The sequence below is a fragment of the Cucumis sativus genome, chromosome 1 (assembly GCF_000004075.3).
Source record: "Cucumis sativus cultivar 9930 chromosome 1, Cucumber_9930_V3, whole genome shotgun sequence".
Taxonomy (NCBI): domain Eukaryota; kingdom Viridiplantae; phylum Streptophyta; class Magnoliopsida; order Cucurbitales; family Cucurbitaceae; genus Cucumis; species Cucumis sativus.
Window position 1 is genome coordinate 25,004,738 of NC_026655.2, and position 18,021 is coordinate 25,022,758.

Consider the following 18,021-nt stretch of genomic DNA (forward strand, 5'->3'; position numbering starts at 1 on the left):
TTGCATCGGCCAAAACATGATTTTTCTGATGAACTGTCAAATTGCAAAACGAGAAGTTCCACTCAATTCATGTTTATTATTGAAGGGTAAAAGGGTGAAAGAGAACAAGGCCTGATTTCTTGAGCACAAACCAATAGCAGGCGACTGTACAAAAACAAAATATGGAGCTACCGTCTTTTTGTAGCAACAGCATTACATTTTTATCCATGTTATATACCTCAACAACCTTTTTTTTTTTTTTTCTTTTCTTCTCTTTTCTATAAATACTTTGTTTTTACATTTCAAAAATATACAATACAGCCCCACTCAAGGGAAACCAAAAAGAAGTTTCCTTATTCACACTTGAGAAAAATGAGCCATATCAATCTAAGGTGTAGAATTTACAGAGATCTCTTGCAGTACTGACGAACTTGGCTGGTCCGAATGTGGTGGGAGGACGAGCCGCTGCAGTGGCTTCAGAATGTTGGCTAATTGTGAGAATGAGGGACGCAGGTTCGGATCACTGACAATAATAATAGCATGGAAAAGCAGTCAACAGATGAACAAAAGGAACATGAATATTATAACTTGGATGTGAAGTAGAAAAGAGTGGTGAAAAACACAACTTACGTTTGCCAGCATTCCCAGATTATCCTTGCAACCGTGGGATCCACTTCCTTGGGTATTTCGAGTCGCTGATTACGGAAACCTACAGCTCCAACAACTTGCATAGGATTCATCCCACTCCAAGGCAGTCTCAATGTAGCAAGTTCCCATAGAATGATTCCAAAGCTATAAACATCGCACCTGTGCATTTGAAGAACAATCTGTTCATGCCCTGAGATAATTTAACTCATCTCTGCATTTTAGCCATCGTTCACGGGATTTTAGTTTGGGAGCATGTTTTTCCTCTCCCATTGAATTTTATAGATGGTTCTTAACTTGATAAATTGTTTTTTTTTTTTTAATTTTAAATTAACTATTATGATCAAAATCATGTTTTCCCACCGAAACCTCATGAGGTTTACTATTTTGTAAGGGAAACCCAAAAGAAAAATAGCAACTATGAATTAAAATCCCATATTATAATGAAATAAAGAAGGATCGAGCATAATATACCATAAATCCCATGTTCAAACGATTACTGAAAATAAACTTAAGAAATACTATCATAACTCCAACTTACTTCTCATTTGAAGGCTCATTCCGAAGAACTTCTGGTGCCATCCACTCAGGCTAACATACAGAAAGCAAACGAGAGACCAGTCATGTACTGCAGTTTACAGTAAATCTGAAGAAAACATTTAAGTAATGATCAACATTCTTAGCTTCTCACCGTTCCTCCAGTTGATTTGGATGATAAAAATGTATTGTGCTTTAGGCGTGACAACCCAAAATCTGACACCTACACGGTGAAGAAATCACACCAGAGAAAATGCAATTACAAATTATAACATTCCTTCTATTTTTAAGTAATAAGTCTATATCATCCATAGATCTCACACAGATCGAACATCCTACATTCTTGGCTAAGTGAGCTGGCTATACTTGTTTTGCTTTTTTTTTCTACCTGAAGAAGACAAACTCAAACTTTCTCTGCAAATTCACACGTTCATGCCCTGTGGCATAGTTTAAGTTTGGTACTCGATGTGCCTTCATCTTCGGAAAAATTTATTTTTCTTTTCTTTTCTTTTCTTTTTTCTTTTTCTGAGTGTGGGTGGAGTAAAGAAGATTTAGTTTTTCTTTTTAGAAGGAAAAAGAAAAAAACAAAACAGTATTAAGAATGAAAGAACGATGGAGTAGAAGAGCCATACAAAAACAAGAATACCAAACCAAAGAAAGCATAAGTAGAAACAGACGCACCCCCAGGATTCCGCAGCTTCAGAAAAAGACATTATTAGAGACAGGCTAACTGCCTGAGATATTTTCAAAGTATATTTCAATGTGATGACTTAACTAAGCCGAAAGCCAGCATTGTGGGCTGGCACAGATCAGTTAATTTCAACATGTAAAGCAACAAAGCCAAGAAGACCATTTAAGACTGGCACATCAGTTAATTTCAACATTAACTGAATTTTTAATAGGTCAAGGGAAGTGAAAGGAAAGGGACATAGAAACAACACTGAAATTGACAGCTTTCTAAGGAGAAGGTTGCAAGAGATGGAAAAGAGAACCTTTCAAGACTTGGGAAGGTTGGTTTCATTTTTCTAGTTCGTGGATATCTCAACATGTCTCTATGATTCATAGCTAACAGTAACAGAGGATATCGTTTCGAATCTACCACTTCAAAACAAATATTATTTACTTTTTGGCTGTTAGATTTTTTAGTTATTTTTAGAATACCTATTCAAAATAAATAGACCGTTTGATTTTTTAGTTATTTTTAGAATATCTATTCAAAATATATAGCCAAATAATTTGTAACTAATAGAGTCTAGGAGGTAGTTTTGGCCAGATCACTTTATCGCCTCTCTTTAACTTCACCTTTCATTTTTTGTTGGTACTTTTTCTTGATTAACCAAAAGTCGGGTGCCCCTTGAATGTACCCTTATTGCATTTTTTTTCTTTTTTAATCTCCCTGTTGTCTTCTGCACATTCCATGACCTTAATGACATTCGTTTATTCGTTTTAAAGGACAATTTTCGGCTGACTTCAGAACTTGGTGAATAAGTCACAAAAGTAGTAATTAATATAATCATAATCATAGACAAAAAACATCAGCAGTAGGAGACTTGTCATACCTTCACATTCCAGTTCTTATCAACCAAAAGATTTGGTGACTTCAGATCTCGGTGAACAATTGTTGGATTACTTGTATGCAAGCAATTCATGCCCCTTGCCTGCAATTGTACAACGAACTCAGAAGATGATATTTTTATCAAACGTATTATTTGAAATAAGATATTCAAAATTAGTCATATACCACATCCAGGGCCATTTTTATTCTGCGCTTTTCATCAATTTGACAATTTGGACGGTGAATGATCCGGTACAAGCTTCCTCTGGAGTTCGATTGCATCAAGAAAACTTCAGTAAGAAAAAACAGACAAAAGCACGTATAGTCTAAACTTTTTTCTTCTTCCTTTTAATTCATTATAATTTTCCCTCTTACGGGTGAGGGAGGAGTGGCAATTTACCTATTGAGAAACTTGAGCAAAATTGAACTCATACCTTGGAAGAAACTCAGTAACAATGGAAAGGTTGGGAGGACGAGTGACAGCACCCATAAAAAGAACAATGTTCGGATGACGCAGCTGCCGCATTATCAATACCTTACATCACAAGAGATAATGTGAGTCCACAGTCAAAGATAGTTGATTGAAGACATAAACTCAAACAAGATGCAAGTATAATAAGCACTCCTGGTAACTACTTTTTCATATTAGTTGCATTTCTCAAGTTACAAGAAAACAGATTGCCCATATGAAGCAACACCAAACTTCATGAAAATTTTCATATTTTGACCATTTTGTCTTGTTAAATCACCAATTGACCTAAAAACTTAAGCTGATGAGTCATAAATTTAATATTATATCATCTAACTCTCTCCCTATTTGTGGGCTTGAAATGAAAAAGATCCAACGAGTGGAAATCAATACTAATTGAGGAGGAAATAACATTACATAAGTTTGAACACAGAATCTCCTTGTACTACTTGCTCATGCTCTAATACCATGATAAATACCAATTTAAACAAAAGAAGTTGATGAGTGAAGGTAAATTTAATATTATTTAATCTAAAAATAAATTATTATTTGTATGGAAGTAACTGCTCCACTTACTTCTCTTTTGAACTCAGCTAAAGCAGCACCAGAAAAATCCTGGTCTAAGAATTTCTTCACAGCAACCTCCTGCAAATCCGTCAATTACCATCAGGATGTTAGGGCTAGAAACGCAATAAAGTGTGATATTACTTAAATACGAATGTGCAAATTTTTAAGAAGTCAAGGACCAAAGAGCAAGGAAGGAAGAATTCAATTATTAAGATTTGTTAGATATTGAGGTGTGATGGAGAGCGGGAAGACAAACAATAAATTTTTTTGCTGACCAAGCAAGCACGACACAGAGAGAACAGATAGGTTAAAAACGTGGAAAAACCTGTTGTCAATATAGTTAACAGCTTGAAATTAAATTTTCTAAATAACTGGAACATGGTAACAACTGATCAAAGCTAGAGGTTCTATGTTCAACTTTGACAATGTCGAGTATTTAGATTTAATGGTAGTTGATAATTTCAACATAATAAGTCAGGCATTTTATCATAACAAGACACTGGGGAGTTACCAGAATCAACTTGGATCAGACAAGTTATTGAACCTAAAGAAATGAAAAAATGAATGTGCTAAGTTTAATATTGGAAAACTGGCTACAAAATGCAATAACATAGAAATAGACTTAATATAACTCACTGTGTCATTCCAATCAGCATGGTAGACTTCTCCATATGAACCTATATGTAGAAAACGTGAAATTAAAATAAGCACAAATGAAAATTTCCAGGGAAGTAATGGTAAACTATTGCAAAGGTTTAAACAATTCAAAAGAGAGCAATCTGAAAATAAGTTTGACCAAGGAGCAACCACTCAAGTAATAAATATTGTGTTTCTTATCAGCCATTACGTACCTAGTCCAATCCTTTCACCAATAACGAGGTCCTCCCATTGGATTTCACATTGACCTACGTCCACATCATCATAAACTTGCTCAAACCTATTTGAACTTGGATTGACCAATAGGCCAGGATTTCCCGAATCCTTCAATATCAAATTGGTTCCAACAGATCTCTCGTATGTGAACTTTCTACGGTTATCAAATCTGATTAAATTGTCTCGTCCATCAACAGCATCTACCTTCTCATCCTCCATGTCTGTATTTCCAGAATGTTCTCCATTGGACTTTCTGTTCTGTTCGTCAATGAAGGGCAAAATATTAGGCTCCATCATTCCAAATGCCGGCTGTGCGTACATATTTGATGAAGAACTTCCAACTTCAGCACTTCTAACCGATGCACTCAAGTCATTAGATGTTCCTGAACCACCAGGTTTAACACTTTCAGAGCCAGTAGAATTGGAAGAAGATAATGCCATGTTTTGATCATTAGGCCCACGGCTGATTCTTGGAAAACGGCCCTCCATATAATCGTACTCATTTTTATTGGGAACTGCATTAAAAGCAAACCGATTTTTCCATAATGGTACAGGAGGATGCCCAATAGTAGGTTTCTGGAGCTCCTCACTTTTATTATCTGAGAACTTGTTAGGAATGAAACTTTTTCCAGTTCCTCTTATTAGGAAAGGATTAAGATCCGCAAAAAGATTTTTGGAATCCTCGGAACTTTGACCAAATGGAACTACATTGACATTCAGTCGAACATTACCGTCACCAAAATGGGCCCCTTTGTATCGAGAAGTCCCAGTACCTAACAAGGAAAGATTTTCCATTAATCTGGAGTTAATCTAGCAGGTGCTGCAGAAATAATGTAAATTTCATCCTACACACACCTGAGCTTGATGGCACAGACTCTGTCCTTCCATAGCCCAGTTTCCCATCCATCAGTGAGATGGCCTCTGCTCCAAAGTTTTGACTGCTGCCTTCCTCAAGTCCCGATGTTGGTTTCGCAGAAGAAATTCCAACATCATTGGAGTGGTGAAGAGAAGGAATTCTGCTTACTTTAGGGTTGTAAGGCTTAAAGTTAGTAGTGTCCTTTGCATTAAATATGTCTGCTGGTAGAAGTGTTCCAGGAGCTGCCATTAGATCAACCAAAAACTCCCTGAAAGCAGAAATTAAACATTCATATAAATTGATTCTGGCCAAACTGTGTATAACACTAAATGAGCCTTTTAGGCCTGGTATTAGATCATTCTCATTTTTAGTTTCCATGAATAAGAAACAAGGTTTTGTTTAATTAAACCACCAAAATTCCAAGGGGAAAGAAACCCCAATAACTGCAAGAGAGTTAAAGAAGCTTCCCAATTGATTATAATAGATTTTCTTGGCAAAGTTTTCTTTCAATGAAAAGTTTGGTTCCTTGTACAAAATAAAATTTCTTAATAATTCTATTAGGAAAGAAATGAAAGAATACAAGGACATACAAAAAACGAAGCCCACAAAAAACTTTTCATTGATAACCACTAATCTTTCTCTCTAAGGTGAAGCGAGAGAACAGAGAGAAAGTAGGAAACTTGATTAAAAATACAATCCTGTGCCTCGGAAGACTTGTGATTGATCCTTGGAAAGTAGGAAACTGATCTAAATTCTTTATTTAGAGGTATTGATCCTTGCAATTTCAGATCGATCTGATCACCGAAGGAATTTATCATGGGACACCCTTAAGTTCCTTTCAAACCATAATCCAGCAAGCAACGCTTTGATGGCATTAACCCATAACAAAGTAGCTTTGTAAATAATGAAACAGGAAGATCTTTCAGGAAACACGGGAGATGCTTCAGACTAGGTATGTTTACTTGTGACACATTAATTAGAATAAAGAAAATAAAAAACTATTTGACCACCAGTTCACCCAAAAGCTCAAGCTAGTGGTTGAAGGCAAATTTAATTATATCCACTAATACTCCTCCTTGCTTGTGGGCTTGAAAATTTTGAAAGGCCATGGAAATCAATTTTAATTCGAGAGGAAACAACAATGCAAAGGCTTGAACACATGACCTCCTTAGGTCACCCGCTCTGATACTATTTTAAAACACCAATTCACCCAAAAGCTTAAGCTAATGGTTAAGGCAAATTTAATTATATGCACTTACAAAAAACAAAACAAACTGAAAGTGTCAAATGGAACAGATTATCTAAGAAAGCTTCAATAAGAATGAACACCTAACTATCTTACCCAAACAAAATAGTATCTATTACGTATGACTCTTTTACCCAGTTATTTAAACTCAATTTCACCATTAGTAAATGAATAAATGAAACAGAAAACTCTTTTACCCAGTTATTTAAATTCAATTTCACCATTAGTAAATGAATAAATGAAACAGAAAACGAATATACCCCTTTTAAGACAAGAAACATTTAATTGAATTAATGAAATAAGAGAAGACCCCAAGCATCTAAAGGTTTACAAAAGAAAACAAGGGTATACCTTTCATCCTCCAACTTTATAATGTTGACAGCATCTTCTTCAACACCGGTATAGTGACTACCTTTAACAAGCCTACAAGGCATCTTGATACTGTCAGCTAACACCTATATCCAGAGAAGAATGTGATATGTTCTTATAAAGTCAGTAAAGCTTTTGTTTAACAATAATAAAGCTTTAGATAATGTAATACAACAATATACCACTAAAAACAGTGTTGCTGGAATTTGTCACACCCAGACAATTTTATAGTTTTTATTTTCCTGAAACCTTATTGGGGTTCTAGGACCTCTATTTAAAGGGTGCAATGTTAAAAAGAAAACTGAACTTTATCAAGTTATCCATATTGGCAGTGTAACCACATGCTTTATTACCCTGAACAAGCTATTTCACATGGGAAAGCTCTAACATAAGCCATCATGAGTCCTGACCACACATAGTACTACATCTTAATCTTTAATAAAGATGAGGTTGCATGATACAACAGATATTTAAGAGACATTTGCAACTACCAACCTTGAAAAGCAATGCACGATGTCTTGAGAGGCCAATATTAATGGAACCGATAGGCAATACACTGGTGTGAAGAGAAGTCCTTAACTCTGTGCTTCTTTCCATCCACCTTGCTAGCATAAAATGGGCGTCCTTTACAGGTCCCCCCATATGTCCCATAACAAGCTCGGCAAGCCTCTGAACCAAAACCCTGACCTCAGTCCCAGGGCAATCTGCAATACATTGAGCAATTTGCACTAGCTCTTCTAGAGCAGGATCAATAGTCATATTGACCATCACAACTTCAAAGCCAGAACTACCAAAGCTTGCTTCAATATCAGATAGCGATGGAATTTTTCCTTGGACTGCTGAATCCGTAGAAAGAACATCATAAAACCCATTGACCACTTTTTCTTCATAGTCAAGCACATTGTATTCCTTAAAATGCAATAAAAAAATAATATTAGTTAAAGACCTAATATTCCTACAATTTAGAGTAGCAAGTATAAAGAATATCAATGCAACGTGAAAAAGAAAATGTCTAACAAGGCTGTGGTAATTCCAGATCCACCCATGTTTTTTTATTGAAACAATTGCATTCATTGGGAAAAGAACGAAAGAATACAAGAAACAGCCCTCAAAAAACTCTTAAGAAAAAGGCTCCAACTAAGTAAAATGTTTCTTACCGAATACTAACAAAAGGTCATTGAAATCAAAGGCCAAATAGAAACCTGAAAACCCACCAAGACTCAAATATCACAAGGGTCCCTCTCCACACCCTAAAACCTCTATTATTTCTCTCCCCAAATATCTCATAACAAAGCACACACCCATCAAGCCACAAGAACCAATATTACTAGTTAGCAAGCAGATCGAGAAACTTCTCGATCATTTTGTTGATACCCCTCTGGTGAGCATGCACAACCCCAAACTACGAAACAAAACGGTTCCACACGAGTCTTGCAAACCGATAGCCCAAAGTAGGTGATCCAGACCTTCTTCTGCATTCTGACAAAGAATACAACAAAAATGACCACTAAAAAGGCAACATCCTCAAGAGTCAATCCATAGTGTTCACACGACCCAATAAAACTTCCAGGTAAAGAACTTGAGTTTCTTTGGAATTAATCCTCTCCAAGATATCAAGACATACACACTAGTGTAAGAAGGATCCAAAAAGTGACAAAAGAAAGATTTGCAAGAGGAAACCTCTAAGGGATCAATACAACATAAACCAAAGAATCAGAGATCAAACAATCGTTGAAAATGGACAAAAGATATAAACGAGGAAACGTATAGTATAGGGGCATATTTCCACTAATCTTCCCAAAAATAAGTTTCTTTACCATCTCCAACAACTCAGCGTACGCAATGGGAGAAATGGTGGGCTCAAGAAAGATATCCTTCCATGGATTCAAGTACTGATCTTTAACCCCACTCAAAGGGGCGAGGACCACACTTACTACCAGTGAACCAATGTATACTTTACAATATATTGATGCAGCAAATGCCTTCTGGATTGACTAGAAAGTGTTGCAAACATAACAAGCAACTAGTTTTCTTAAACAAAATTAACTGAAAACAATTAATTCTACACTTCTTGTTTCAAATATGTTTCTTTTAAACTTCTGTTAGATAGTTATTTACAAAGGGGGTCATGATTTTTTCCCATTAACCGAACAACTCTGAGATTATGCAGGTGCCTGATGATTTTGTGTTCATGATAGTTTTTCAATTTCAGTTATTGACGTAGTTAGTCTAAACCAATGGAAATGCTAGTCGTAGTAAATCTATTTCTCACAAATGAACTATCTCAGACACGATGAAATGTAGAGGAAGCAAAAAATGATATCCCGAATTCTCGCCCACTAAGCATGCTTATAATGTAAAGTTAATAAGCAGCACGGTGGCCAAGTACGACTATAAATTACAACTTCCGCGCACTTGGACATGGGTGTAGGTGGCGTAATGCAATGAGATGAGAGATGTAACTATTGTCAGTCCTTGAATCTTGATCTCATTGGTTTTGTTTACTATGCTAATACTCAAAATTTGGTAAAAATGAACTCCCCAGAAAGGCAGAAAGCAAGAATCTCACCCAATATTGTCTCGAGAGCACCTCGGCAGCATCTCCCTGGTCCCTGGCAGTAGAATCAATCCGATGATTTCCCAAGCTCAAAAGTGTCGCAGCTCGAATTTGATCCTTCTCCGGATCATCCCGGAAGTCCGAATTGGATGCGCTAATAGCTAGGGCAAGCTGAACCTGAAACTCCTCCTCTGAAGAAAAGTAATCGGACCGATTGGGAGGTACCGAAACCTGAGTTACATTTCCACCCCCTGGAGAAGTTGTTGCCAGCGACGGCGACGATGAAGGACTGGGGGGAGAGTTACCGGAAGTCTGACCCGGAGCAGTTGCAGGACGGTTATCAGAAACACATGGTGAAGACGACGCTGCTGCTACAGGCGACGGATTCTCGTTGGACCGATTCGGCTCGTGATTGCTTCCTATATGAAACTTCTTGAAAATGTGTTTCATCCCTCTTCTTCAATCTCTCTTTCCTTCACTTCCCTTCACTTCCTCAGCCACTTTCAATCACTCCACAGCTCCACCAACTTCAAACTCCTCTCTTTAAAACCACCGATTCTTCCTCTTTGATCCTCAAAACTCAATTCTAAACTCTCTCTGTCCCGTCTCCTGCTCGATTGTTCCTTCTCTCTCTCTCTCTTTCTCTATCTGCTGTTTGCTTTTCTTGGTCACGACGGTCAAGAGAGAATGGTTGGAACTTGGGAGGGAAAATGAATTACCGCGTGAAGAAAAAATTGCGCAGCTACGTTGTGTCTTTTTGCGCATACTCGTCTTTATATCCGTCAATATGGGCGTAGTGAGTTTCTTTATACGTGTTGGTTTGTGTGTCTACGGATGAAGTGGCCGAAATTCAGTAAATGGTAACAATTTTTCACATTCCACTAATCAACAGATCTACGCTGACTGTTCCCCGCACTGACCGTTACTGCCCAATCACAACCCCCCAACTCAGCACTAAATTCAATATAATCTGCCTGTTTGAGCAAAACCATCCATCTTCTTTTCCCAACAGAAAACATTATAAAATATAATTCTCTTTTTTTTTTGTAAGTAAATGGAAAATTTGCAAAAATAGCAAATATTTTTGTAAAATTTTTAAAAATAGCAAATTTTACAAAAAATACTTACAACTTATAGTAAATTTTTTACTAATAGTCGTTGATATGTTATAATGATAGAATACTATCATTTATATAATCTAAAACTATGATATAACTTATAAATATTTTAATTTATTTTTCTATATTTAAAAATGTCTCAACTTTTTAATGATAATAGAGTTAATGTCACTTACATTTCCAAAATTAAAAAAACAACAAATTTATAAGTTGATTGTTGTCTTATTATATCATATTTGTCAAATTTGCAATATAAACAAATATGTGTTATGAGCTTTTTTAAAAAAAAATTGTCCAATTTTCCAAAGTAAATTGTCAAAAATAACAAATTTTACCAAATATTTACAACATAAAGCAACATTTTCAAATTCTATCAATAATAGATATTGATAGACACTGATGTGTTTCTATAAGTAGTATGGATAGACTGTGATAAAAGTTTATCAGTTTCTATAATTGATATAATCTAAAATTTTGTTATAGCACGTAAATATTTCAATTTATTTTACTATTTTTAATAATGTTCATAGATGAAAATTGTATGTACTTTTCTTTAAACTTATATGTGGATCGTGGATGATGTATAATTAAATTCATATTTTATTTGTTAGTTTACAGTTTTTGGTCTATATACGGTAATTTAAGGTGGTATATCTATTTAGTTTTTGTGGGTTTTGATAGTGTAAAATTATATCTTAAAATCAATTGACAATGAAATCAGTAGTTTGTATATCTTATTATAATTGTGATTCGTCTTTTTTATTTTCTCATTTGATCTCAAATTTAACTTTCTATCTTAGATTGATAATATACCGATAAATAAAAAAACATGTTGGATTAAGTAGATTGTTGGTTTATTAGTAGCACAAGTGACACTACTACTGTATTGTGTTTGGGTAACGTGTTGAGTTGTGAACTTTTGGACCATGGTGTAGGAAGTTGGTAAGGTATAAAAATGGTTGTGTTTTTAGATATAGAACTCGCGAACTTTTTGAGTCAAACAACTAGTAGAGTTAATAGCTCCGCGCATGTTAACTCTTCCTTTTTGACTCGTTGAATCAAATATATCTTGTATATGTCGAGCTAAAGTTGGTCAATTATGTCTTTTTTGGTTGCTAGTTGGAATATAGGTGAGATGTGTATTGTTTAAGTACCACTCTATGTGTGATTTATTGATTGTGAACGTGTTTATTTTGACCGTAGTTTATAGCTTATGTGGGATTATGCATGTGTATGTTACACAAAATTATGATATTCACGTGTATCCAAATCTTCTTATTGTCGTTTCATCTGCATAACATACGTTTATAGTTGTGAGTTACATGAATTATGCTTAGGTTTTATTTATGTGCATGTAATTTACGCATGTTCATGCATGAAATTAATGCATGCTTAACAAATTTAGCATATATGAAATTGTTGTACGTTTGAAATAGTGCGAATTAATATAATTTATACATGTTCATGCATGAAATTGATGCATGCTTAACAGGTTTAACATATATGAAATTGTCACACGTTTCATGTTTGAAAGAATACGTATTAAGAGTCCAGGACAAATTTAGGTTCCATTAACATGAAGTCTTCAATTCACGTGACGTGTGCACATGACTAGAAGTGAAAATAAATAGAAATGAGTATCAATATTTACATAATATACCAAAAGCTTATAAACTATTAATAATAGACACTAATACACTTTTATCACAGATACATTTCTATGGTTCTATCAATGTCAATCACGGTCATGGATAAAATACCAATTTTTGTATATATTTATAAATATTTTGTAGTTGGAGATTTAGGTTAAATTTCCAAATAGAAATTACCAGAAAGAGGACACTTTTCCAAATTATTTATTACATTTCTCATTAGCGGTATTTTAGGTACAGTTTTCCAGAAAAAGAAAGTCATACGTATGGGCTTCGGGCCCGCCCCTTGCATTGACACGCATGAAGCCCAAATGCAAAAGTTCTCTCTCCCCAACAGTGTTTCTTCGTCTTCCACGGTTCACTCGCTTCCATTTCTTGACAGAGATCTAACATTCTCTCTATCTCTCGCGCGCGAATTATTTCATCTGATCTCAAACAACCTTTGATCTCCCACCATTTTGCTTTGAAATGCTACAGCCTGCATTTGTTCTTTGACAAATTCAAATTCCATTGCTTTTGACATGGCTTTCATGGCTGTACTGGAATCTGATCTTCGTGCGCTGTCTGTTGAAGCTCGCCGCCGTCATCCGGCCGTCAAAGATGGAGCTGAACACGCTATTTTAAAGGTCCAACTTCATGCTTCATCATCTTATACCAAGTGTGGACTGTGTGCGTTTATTAATTGGTCTCACAATAGTTGTATTTGTATATGTATATTTTGATTATTCAATTTTAATAGCTGATTGGAAGCCGTTGGAGTTTGATTTCTGGTTTGAATATGGGTAGTAAATAAAGTAACCGAAACAAGTAAAGAGTGTTGAATTTCTTGTTCCAATAACATTTTGTTATCTGTGTGTGTGTGGGCGTGGGTGCGGGGTTATTTTCAAGAGAAATGGACCTGTCCTTCAATCTATCTACAAGTAAACAAGTAAAGAGTGTTGAATTTTCTGGATGGATGGTTATTGTTACAACCTGGTAGCATCAGTCGAGGAAGCATGGATGCTATACAACATAATTTATTATCAATGCTTTGATATATTAGGTTGTCATGAATCTTATCGCATAGAGTATTAGGAATGACATGCATTTTGATATTTATCTTCATTTTTTGGTTTGCAGCTTCGAACAATGTCATGTCCAAGTGACATAGCAGAAAATGAAGACATATTGCGAATTTTTCTGCTGGCCTGCGAAGCCAAAACTATTAAATTGAGTGTAATTGGGCTTTCATCTCTACAAAAGCTCATATCACATGATGCAGTTACTCCTTCTGCCTTGAAAGAAATACTTCTTACGCTGAAAGATGTAAGTTTTTAATAGTAGTCATGGTTTGCTGCTTTTTTTATATTGTTAAGGGAAATTATAAACTTAAGGGAATTATTTTCATCGACTACTTTTGTTACATTAAGGACTATATACTGCTTATTGTGATTTTCATTACTGAAACTTTAATTTGAGTCAATCAGCTATTTTTGTTATGTTAAGCTAATTACAGTTAGCTTATGATGTTTGATAACAAAATATAAATCTATAGTTAACTAATGTCAATTAAAACATAAGTTTGTTATTACCCTTCTACCACCCAAAGAGTTGTCCTTTTTGCTCTAGCAAGTTTTAGTTGTGGGAAGTGGGATGCTCTTTGGTTGGAGAGACTCTCTTTGCACTAGTGGGTTCCAGTTCATTGTATCTCGGGCTTCCCTCAGGTGGAAATTCGAGAGCTTTGACCTTTTGGGATCCTGTCCGTGAGAAAATTCGTAAGAGATTGATGGTGTGGAAGAAAGGGTTATTTTTAAAAGCTGGCAGATTATTAATCCTGATTAGGTCGGTGCTAAGTGGGATTCTGATCTATTTTTTTCCTCTCTTTAAGGCCCCTAGCTCGGTGTGCAAGAGCTTAGAAAAATACATAAGAGATTTTCTGTGGGAAAGGGTAGAGGAAGGTCATGGACCCCATTTGGTCAACTGGGAAGCAGGGGTGCTCTGTGAGTTAGGGGTTTAGAGATCGGTAATCTAAGATTCCCCAACAAAGCCTTGTTGGCCAAGTGGCTTTGGTGCTTTCCTCTTTAGTCTGATATTTTATGGCATAGGATTATTGTGAATAAGCATGGAACCCATCCTTTTGAATGGACAACAAAAGGGGTTAAAGGCACACATTGTAATCCTTGGAAAGATATCTCCTTTGAGCATCCAATTTTTTTTCGGTTTACTTGTTGCTTTGTGGGGGAGAGTAAGGATACATATTTTTGGGAGGATCAATGGATGGGGGAGTCTTCCCTTGTTCTTCTTTTCTGCATCTTTATCATTTATCCTCTTCCAAAATCTGTATGATATCATATCTTTTGGTTAGGTCTGATAATTCTACGTCCTTCTCTTTTGGGTTTTGTCATAATTTGACTAATAGGGAAACAACGAAGGTTGACTCTCTTCTTTCTTTGGTCAAGGGTGCAGTTTTAGGGAGGGAGGGAGGGAGGGAAGGGGGAAGGGGGAAGGGGTGTTTGTGTTGAGAGTCTCAATTCGAGTTAAAGGGTGTATGTGTAAATCTTTTTTCAGTCTGTTGTTGGATTCCTTCTCTTATAGGGAGTTTGTTTTGATGTGGTTTGGAGGACTAGGGTTCCTAAGAAAGTCAGGTTCTTCATCTAGAAAGTTTTGCTTGGTCGACACTGTTGATAGGCTTGTTAGGAGGAGGACTTCACTTGTTGGGCCTTTTTGTTGTATGCTTTGTTGGAAGGCTGAGGAAAACCTTGATTTTCTTTTTTGGGATTGTTATTATATGTGGGCTATGTGGATTTTTTTTGCTACACGAGTTAGGTGTTGGCCATTCTGCCCATCGGGGTGTTTGATTGACGATCGAGGAGTTCCTCCTCCATCCGTCCTTTAGAGGGGGGTGGGGGGTGGGGTTATGGCTTGCTGGGGTTTGTGTTATCTTGTGGAACATTGGGGAGAGTGAAATGAACGGGTGTTTCGTGGTAGGGAAATGGATCATAGTGAGGTTTGATCTTCGTTTAGATTTCATGTTTGCCTTTGGGCTTCGATTTCAAAGACCTTTTGTAATTATTCCATTGGCAACATTTTACTCAGCTGGTCCCCCTTTCTTTTGTTGGAGCGTTTTTGTGGTTGTTTTGTACGCCCTTGTTTTTTTTCAGTTTTTTCCTCAATGAAAGTTGTTATTTCTATAGAAAAAAGTTCTTGTTCTCTCAAAAATTGGATAATCTTCACACTTGTTAAGACTTCTTTAAATGCATGGATGAACGTAGAAAGAAGAACCATTTCATCTCATCAATGAAAATATGAAGTCATAGTATGTTTCTTATGGAAAAAAGGAATTGCTTTGAGTAATATGAGTTTGATCCTGATTACTGCCTTTGACATTCGGGTCAAACACGTAAGTGGATTTTCACATTGTTCTGATGTAAATTTCTTTTATACTGCAGCATGCTGAAGTATCGGATGAGACTGTTCAGTTAAAGACACTTCAAACTATACTAATAATTTTTCAATCTCGTTTACATCCTGAAAGTGAGGTAATGAGCACTTAGAAAACTTTTTCTCCATAAGATACCATCGTGCAAGAAATAGTACATCATTCATACATGAAAACAGACATGCTGAACAACACTTCTCTTGTTCACTTTTTGTTGGTGAGATATTGTTTTATGGCAAGAAGCTGAACTTGGGGAGGATCAATGTGTGTGTTTCTTATGCTTGTTCCTCCTTTATATGGTGACTTTGTTGGAATTCTGGAAAACTTTGTGAATCTTTTATCATCCATCAATCCATAGGTTATCAGGGAATTTGATATACCCCTATTTTCTTGAAAATGGAATCCGTTGGATTTTTCTATTTGCAGGATAAATTGAAACCCAACACTTTATATTGTTATCCAAAAGTTTTCAATTTTATAATTTCAGGAAAATATGGCTCAAGCTCTTGGTATCTGTATTCGACTTTTAGAAAACAACAGATCGTCTGACAGTGTGCGGAAGTATGTCCTCATTTACTCTATTGATTTTACACTTGTCAAATCTTATTCTAGTTTTGTTATTTTGAAGAATAATCAGTTTATACCTCTAAAATTTGATGTTATATCGCTTAAAATCCTAAACTAATAATTGTATCAATTAAATACTTAACTTTTATAGCGAACCAATTTACACCCTCTGTTTTGATTTCATTTCAAGACCCTTAATGCAAAAACTTCACACTTGTATAGTAATTCTTTAAATGCAGGGAAGGAATAATATTAGAGAGAAGTGTTAGAATAAGATAGTAACAATTTTACATTAATATGAGTGATTTTTCTTCTCCTTGTCTTCCTCTACTTTTCTCTACTTATTTAGGTAGAATTATACGATGATTTTCTTACCACTTTGCTAGGATTTTGGGAGAAGAACAATTTTATTTAGATGATTTTAAGTGGAATTAAGTGACTAGTTACAAATCATTAATAGAGAGTTGTATCCTAGTGCTTCGTGGTCCTCAGTTTAATTCCCAGCTAAAATCACTAATGGAGAGTTCTAAATTAATTCAACTATAGCAGTTTAAGGTTTAAATTGACACAATTATTAGTTTGGGAGTATAAATTGATTTCTTCTCCATTATTGTTCACCAGCTACTTGCTAATCTTCCACTTTATCTAAAAAAACCTATTTCATTTGAGTGCTATGCAGTACGGCAGCAGCTACCTTTAGGCAAGCAGTAGCCCTGATATTTGATCATGTAATTTTGGGCGAGTCGCTTCCGGCTGGAAAGTTTGGAACTGGAAGTCAAAACTCTCGAACCAGTATGGTTATTTCTGATGTTGACCGTAACATCAATAGCTCAGAGTATGCTTGTGGCTTATCATTTGATTGACATTAATAATGATTCCTTTACTCTTACTCTGAGTTCACATCTTTCTATGGATAGTTAATATTTTGTTGTGCTATTTGAATGGTATTTAGTGTGTGCTTATCGAAGTCCGCTTTTTTCTGCAACCCATGTTTTATCTAATATTTTTATTGAAAGCAAACATAACCTTTTTGTTGGGAGGATATCTGGCTGCAACCCATGTTTTAACTTTTCTCTGGCTGCAACCCATGTTTTAACTTTTCTCTGGCTGCAACCCCTGTTTATCTAACATTGAAATAGAAGGAAAACTATTGTCTTCCTCTAGTCTCATATTTGGTGGGGAGGATATCTGATTGTCCAATTTATTTATTTTGGATGAAATATCGTGCTTTCAAGAAAAATAATTGAATAAAAATGGGGCTTACAAAAACCACAGCCAGATAAAATAACCATCTTTTTTATGTTCTGTATTCCTATTTCTTCTGTATTTTCCGTCAATTACTAGATTTGTTTTCCATTAAAAAAGCAGAAAACTGTTATTACGTACCATAAGCATAGTTTTATGACTTGAACTACTTTATTCCAATAATCCTGGCATGAACAGGACACTGAAAAATGGGTCTCTTTCTGGGGGGCCATTGTTGAAGCGAGAGAACTTGACTAGAGCTGGGAGGCTTGGCCTACAATTGCTTGAAGATCTAACAGCTCTTGCCGCAGGTGGATCTGTATGTACTTACTTTAAGCTATTAGTTTTTTTCTCTCCCTCCAATATAT

The 18,021-nt window shown here is 35.7% G+C and overlaps 2 protein-coding genes across 2 annotated transcripts in view; one reads left to right on the forward strand and one right to left on the reverse strand.

Annotated features, from left to right (window-relative positions):
* Positions 1-56: 56 nt before the first annotated feature.
* LOC101218274 (serine/threonine-protein kinase EDR1) lies at positions 57-10,411 on the reverse strand. Its single transcript, XM_011661638.2, has 14 exons — positions 9,666-10,411; positions 7,592-8,005; positions 7,079-7,182; positions 5,481-5,749; positions 4,604-5,398; positions 4,389-4,429; positions 3,762-3,830; positions 3,151-3,251; positions 2,903-2,981; positions 2,721-2,819; positions 1,316-1,384; positions 1,166-1,215; positions 610-786; positions 57-502 (listed from the first exon to the last, which is right to left on the reverse strand). Exons 1-14 carry the CDS (start codon positions 10,101-10,103, stop codon positions 367-369), a joined length of 2,841 nt encoding a protein of 946 aa, XP_011659940.1. The 5' UTR covers positions 10,104-10,411; the 3' UTR covers positions 57-366.
* Positions 10,412-12,732: 2,321 nt separating this feature from the next.
* LOC101218514 (protein MON2 homolog) overlaps positions 12,733-18,021 on the forward strand; it is a 42,028-nt gene continuing 36,739 nt past the window's right edge. The window contains exons 1-6 of the mRNA XM_011661640.2: positions 12,733-13,049; positions 13,543-13,728; positions 15,852-15,941; positions 16,329-16,402; positions 17,088-17,243; positions 17,852-17,972. Coding sequence (XP_011659942.1) covers positions 12,945-13,049; positions 13,543-13,728; positions 15,852-15,941; positions 16,329-16,402; positions 17,088-17,243; positions 17,852-17,972 — 732 coding nt within the window. The 5' untranslated portion in view covers positions 12,733-12,944. The remainder of the gene's footprint in view (positions 13,050-13,542; positions 13,729-15,851; positions 15,942-16,328; positions 16,403-17,087; positions 17,244-17,851; positions 17,973-18,021) is intronic.

What these genes read in the sequence shown, in the direction of transcription:
- LOC101218274 (XM_011661638.2), bottom strand. Translation starts at nt 10,103, where the DNA reads ATGAAACACATTTTCAAGAAGTTTCATATAGGAAGCAATCACGAGCCG. An exon ending in ATGCTGATTGGAATGACACA is followed by an intron (nt 3,831 to 4,388) that starts GTGAGTTATATT and finishes ACGGATTTGCAG; the next exon opens with GAGGTTGCTGTGAAGAAATT. An exon ending in CCAAATCAACTGGAGGAACG is followed by an intron (nt 1,216 to 1,315) that starts GTGAGAAGCTAA and finishes TCTGTATGTTAG; the next exon opens with CCTGAGTGGATGGCACCAGA.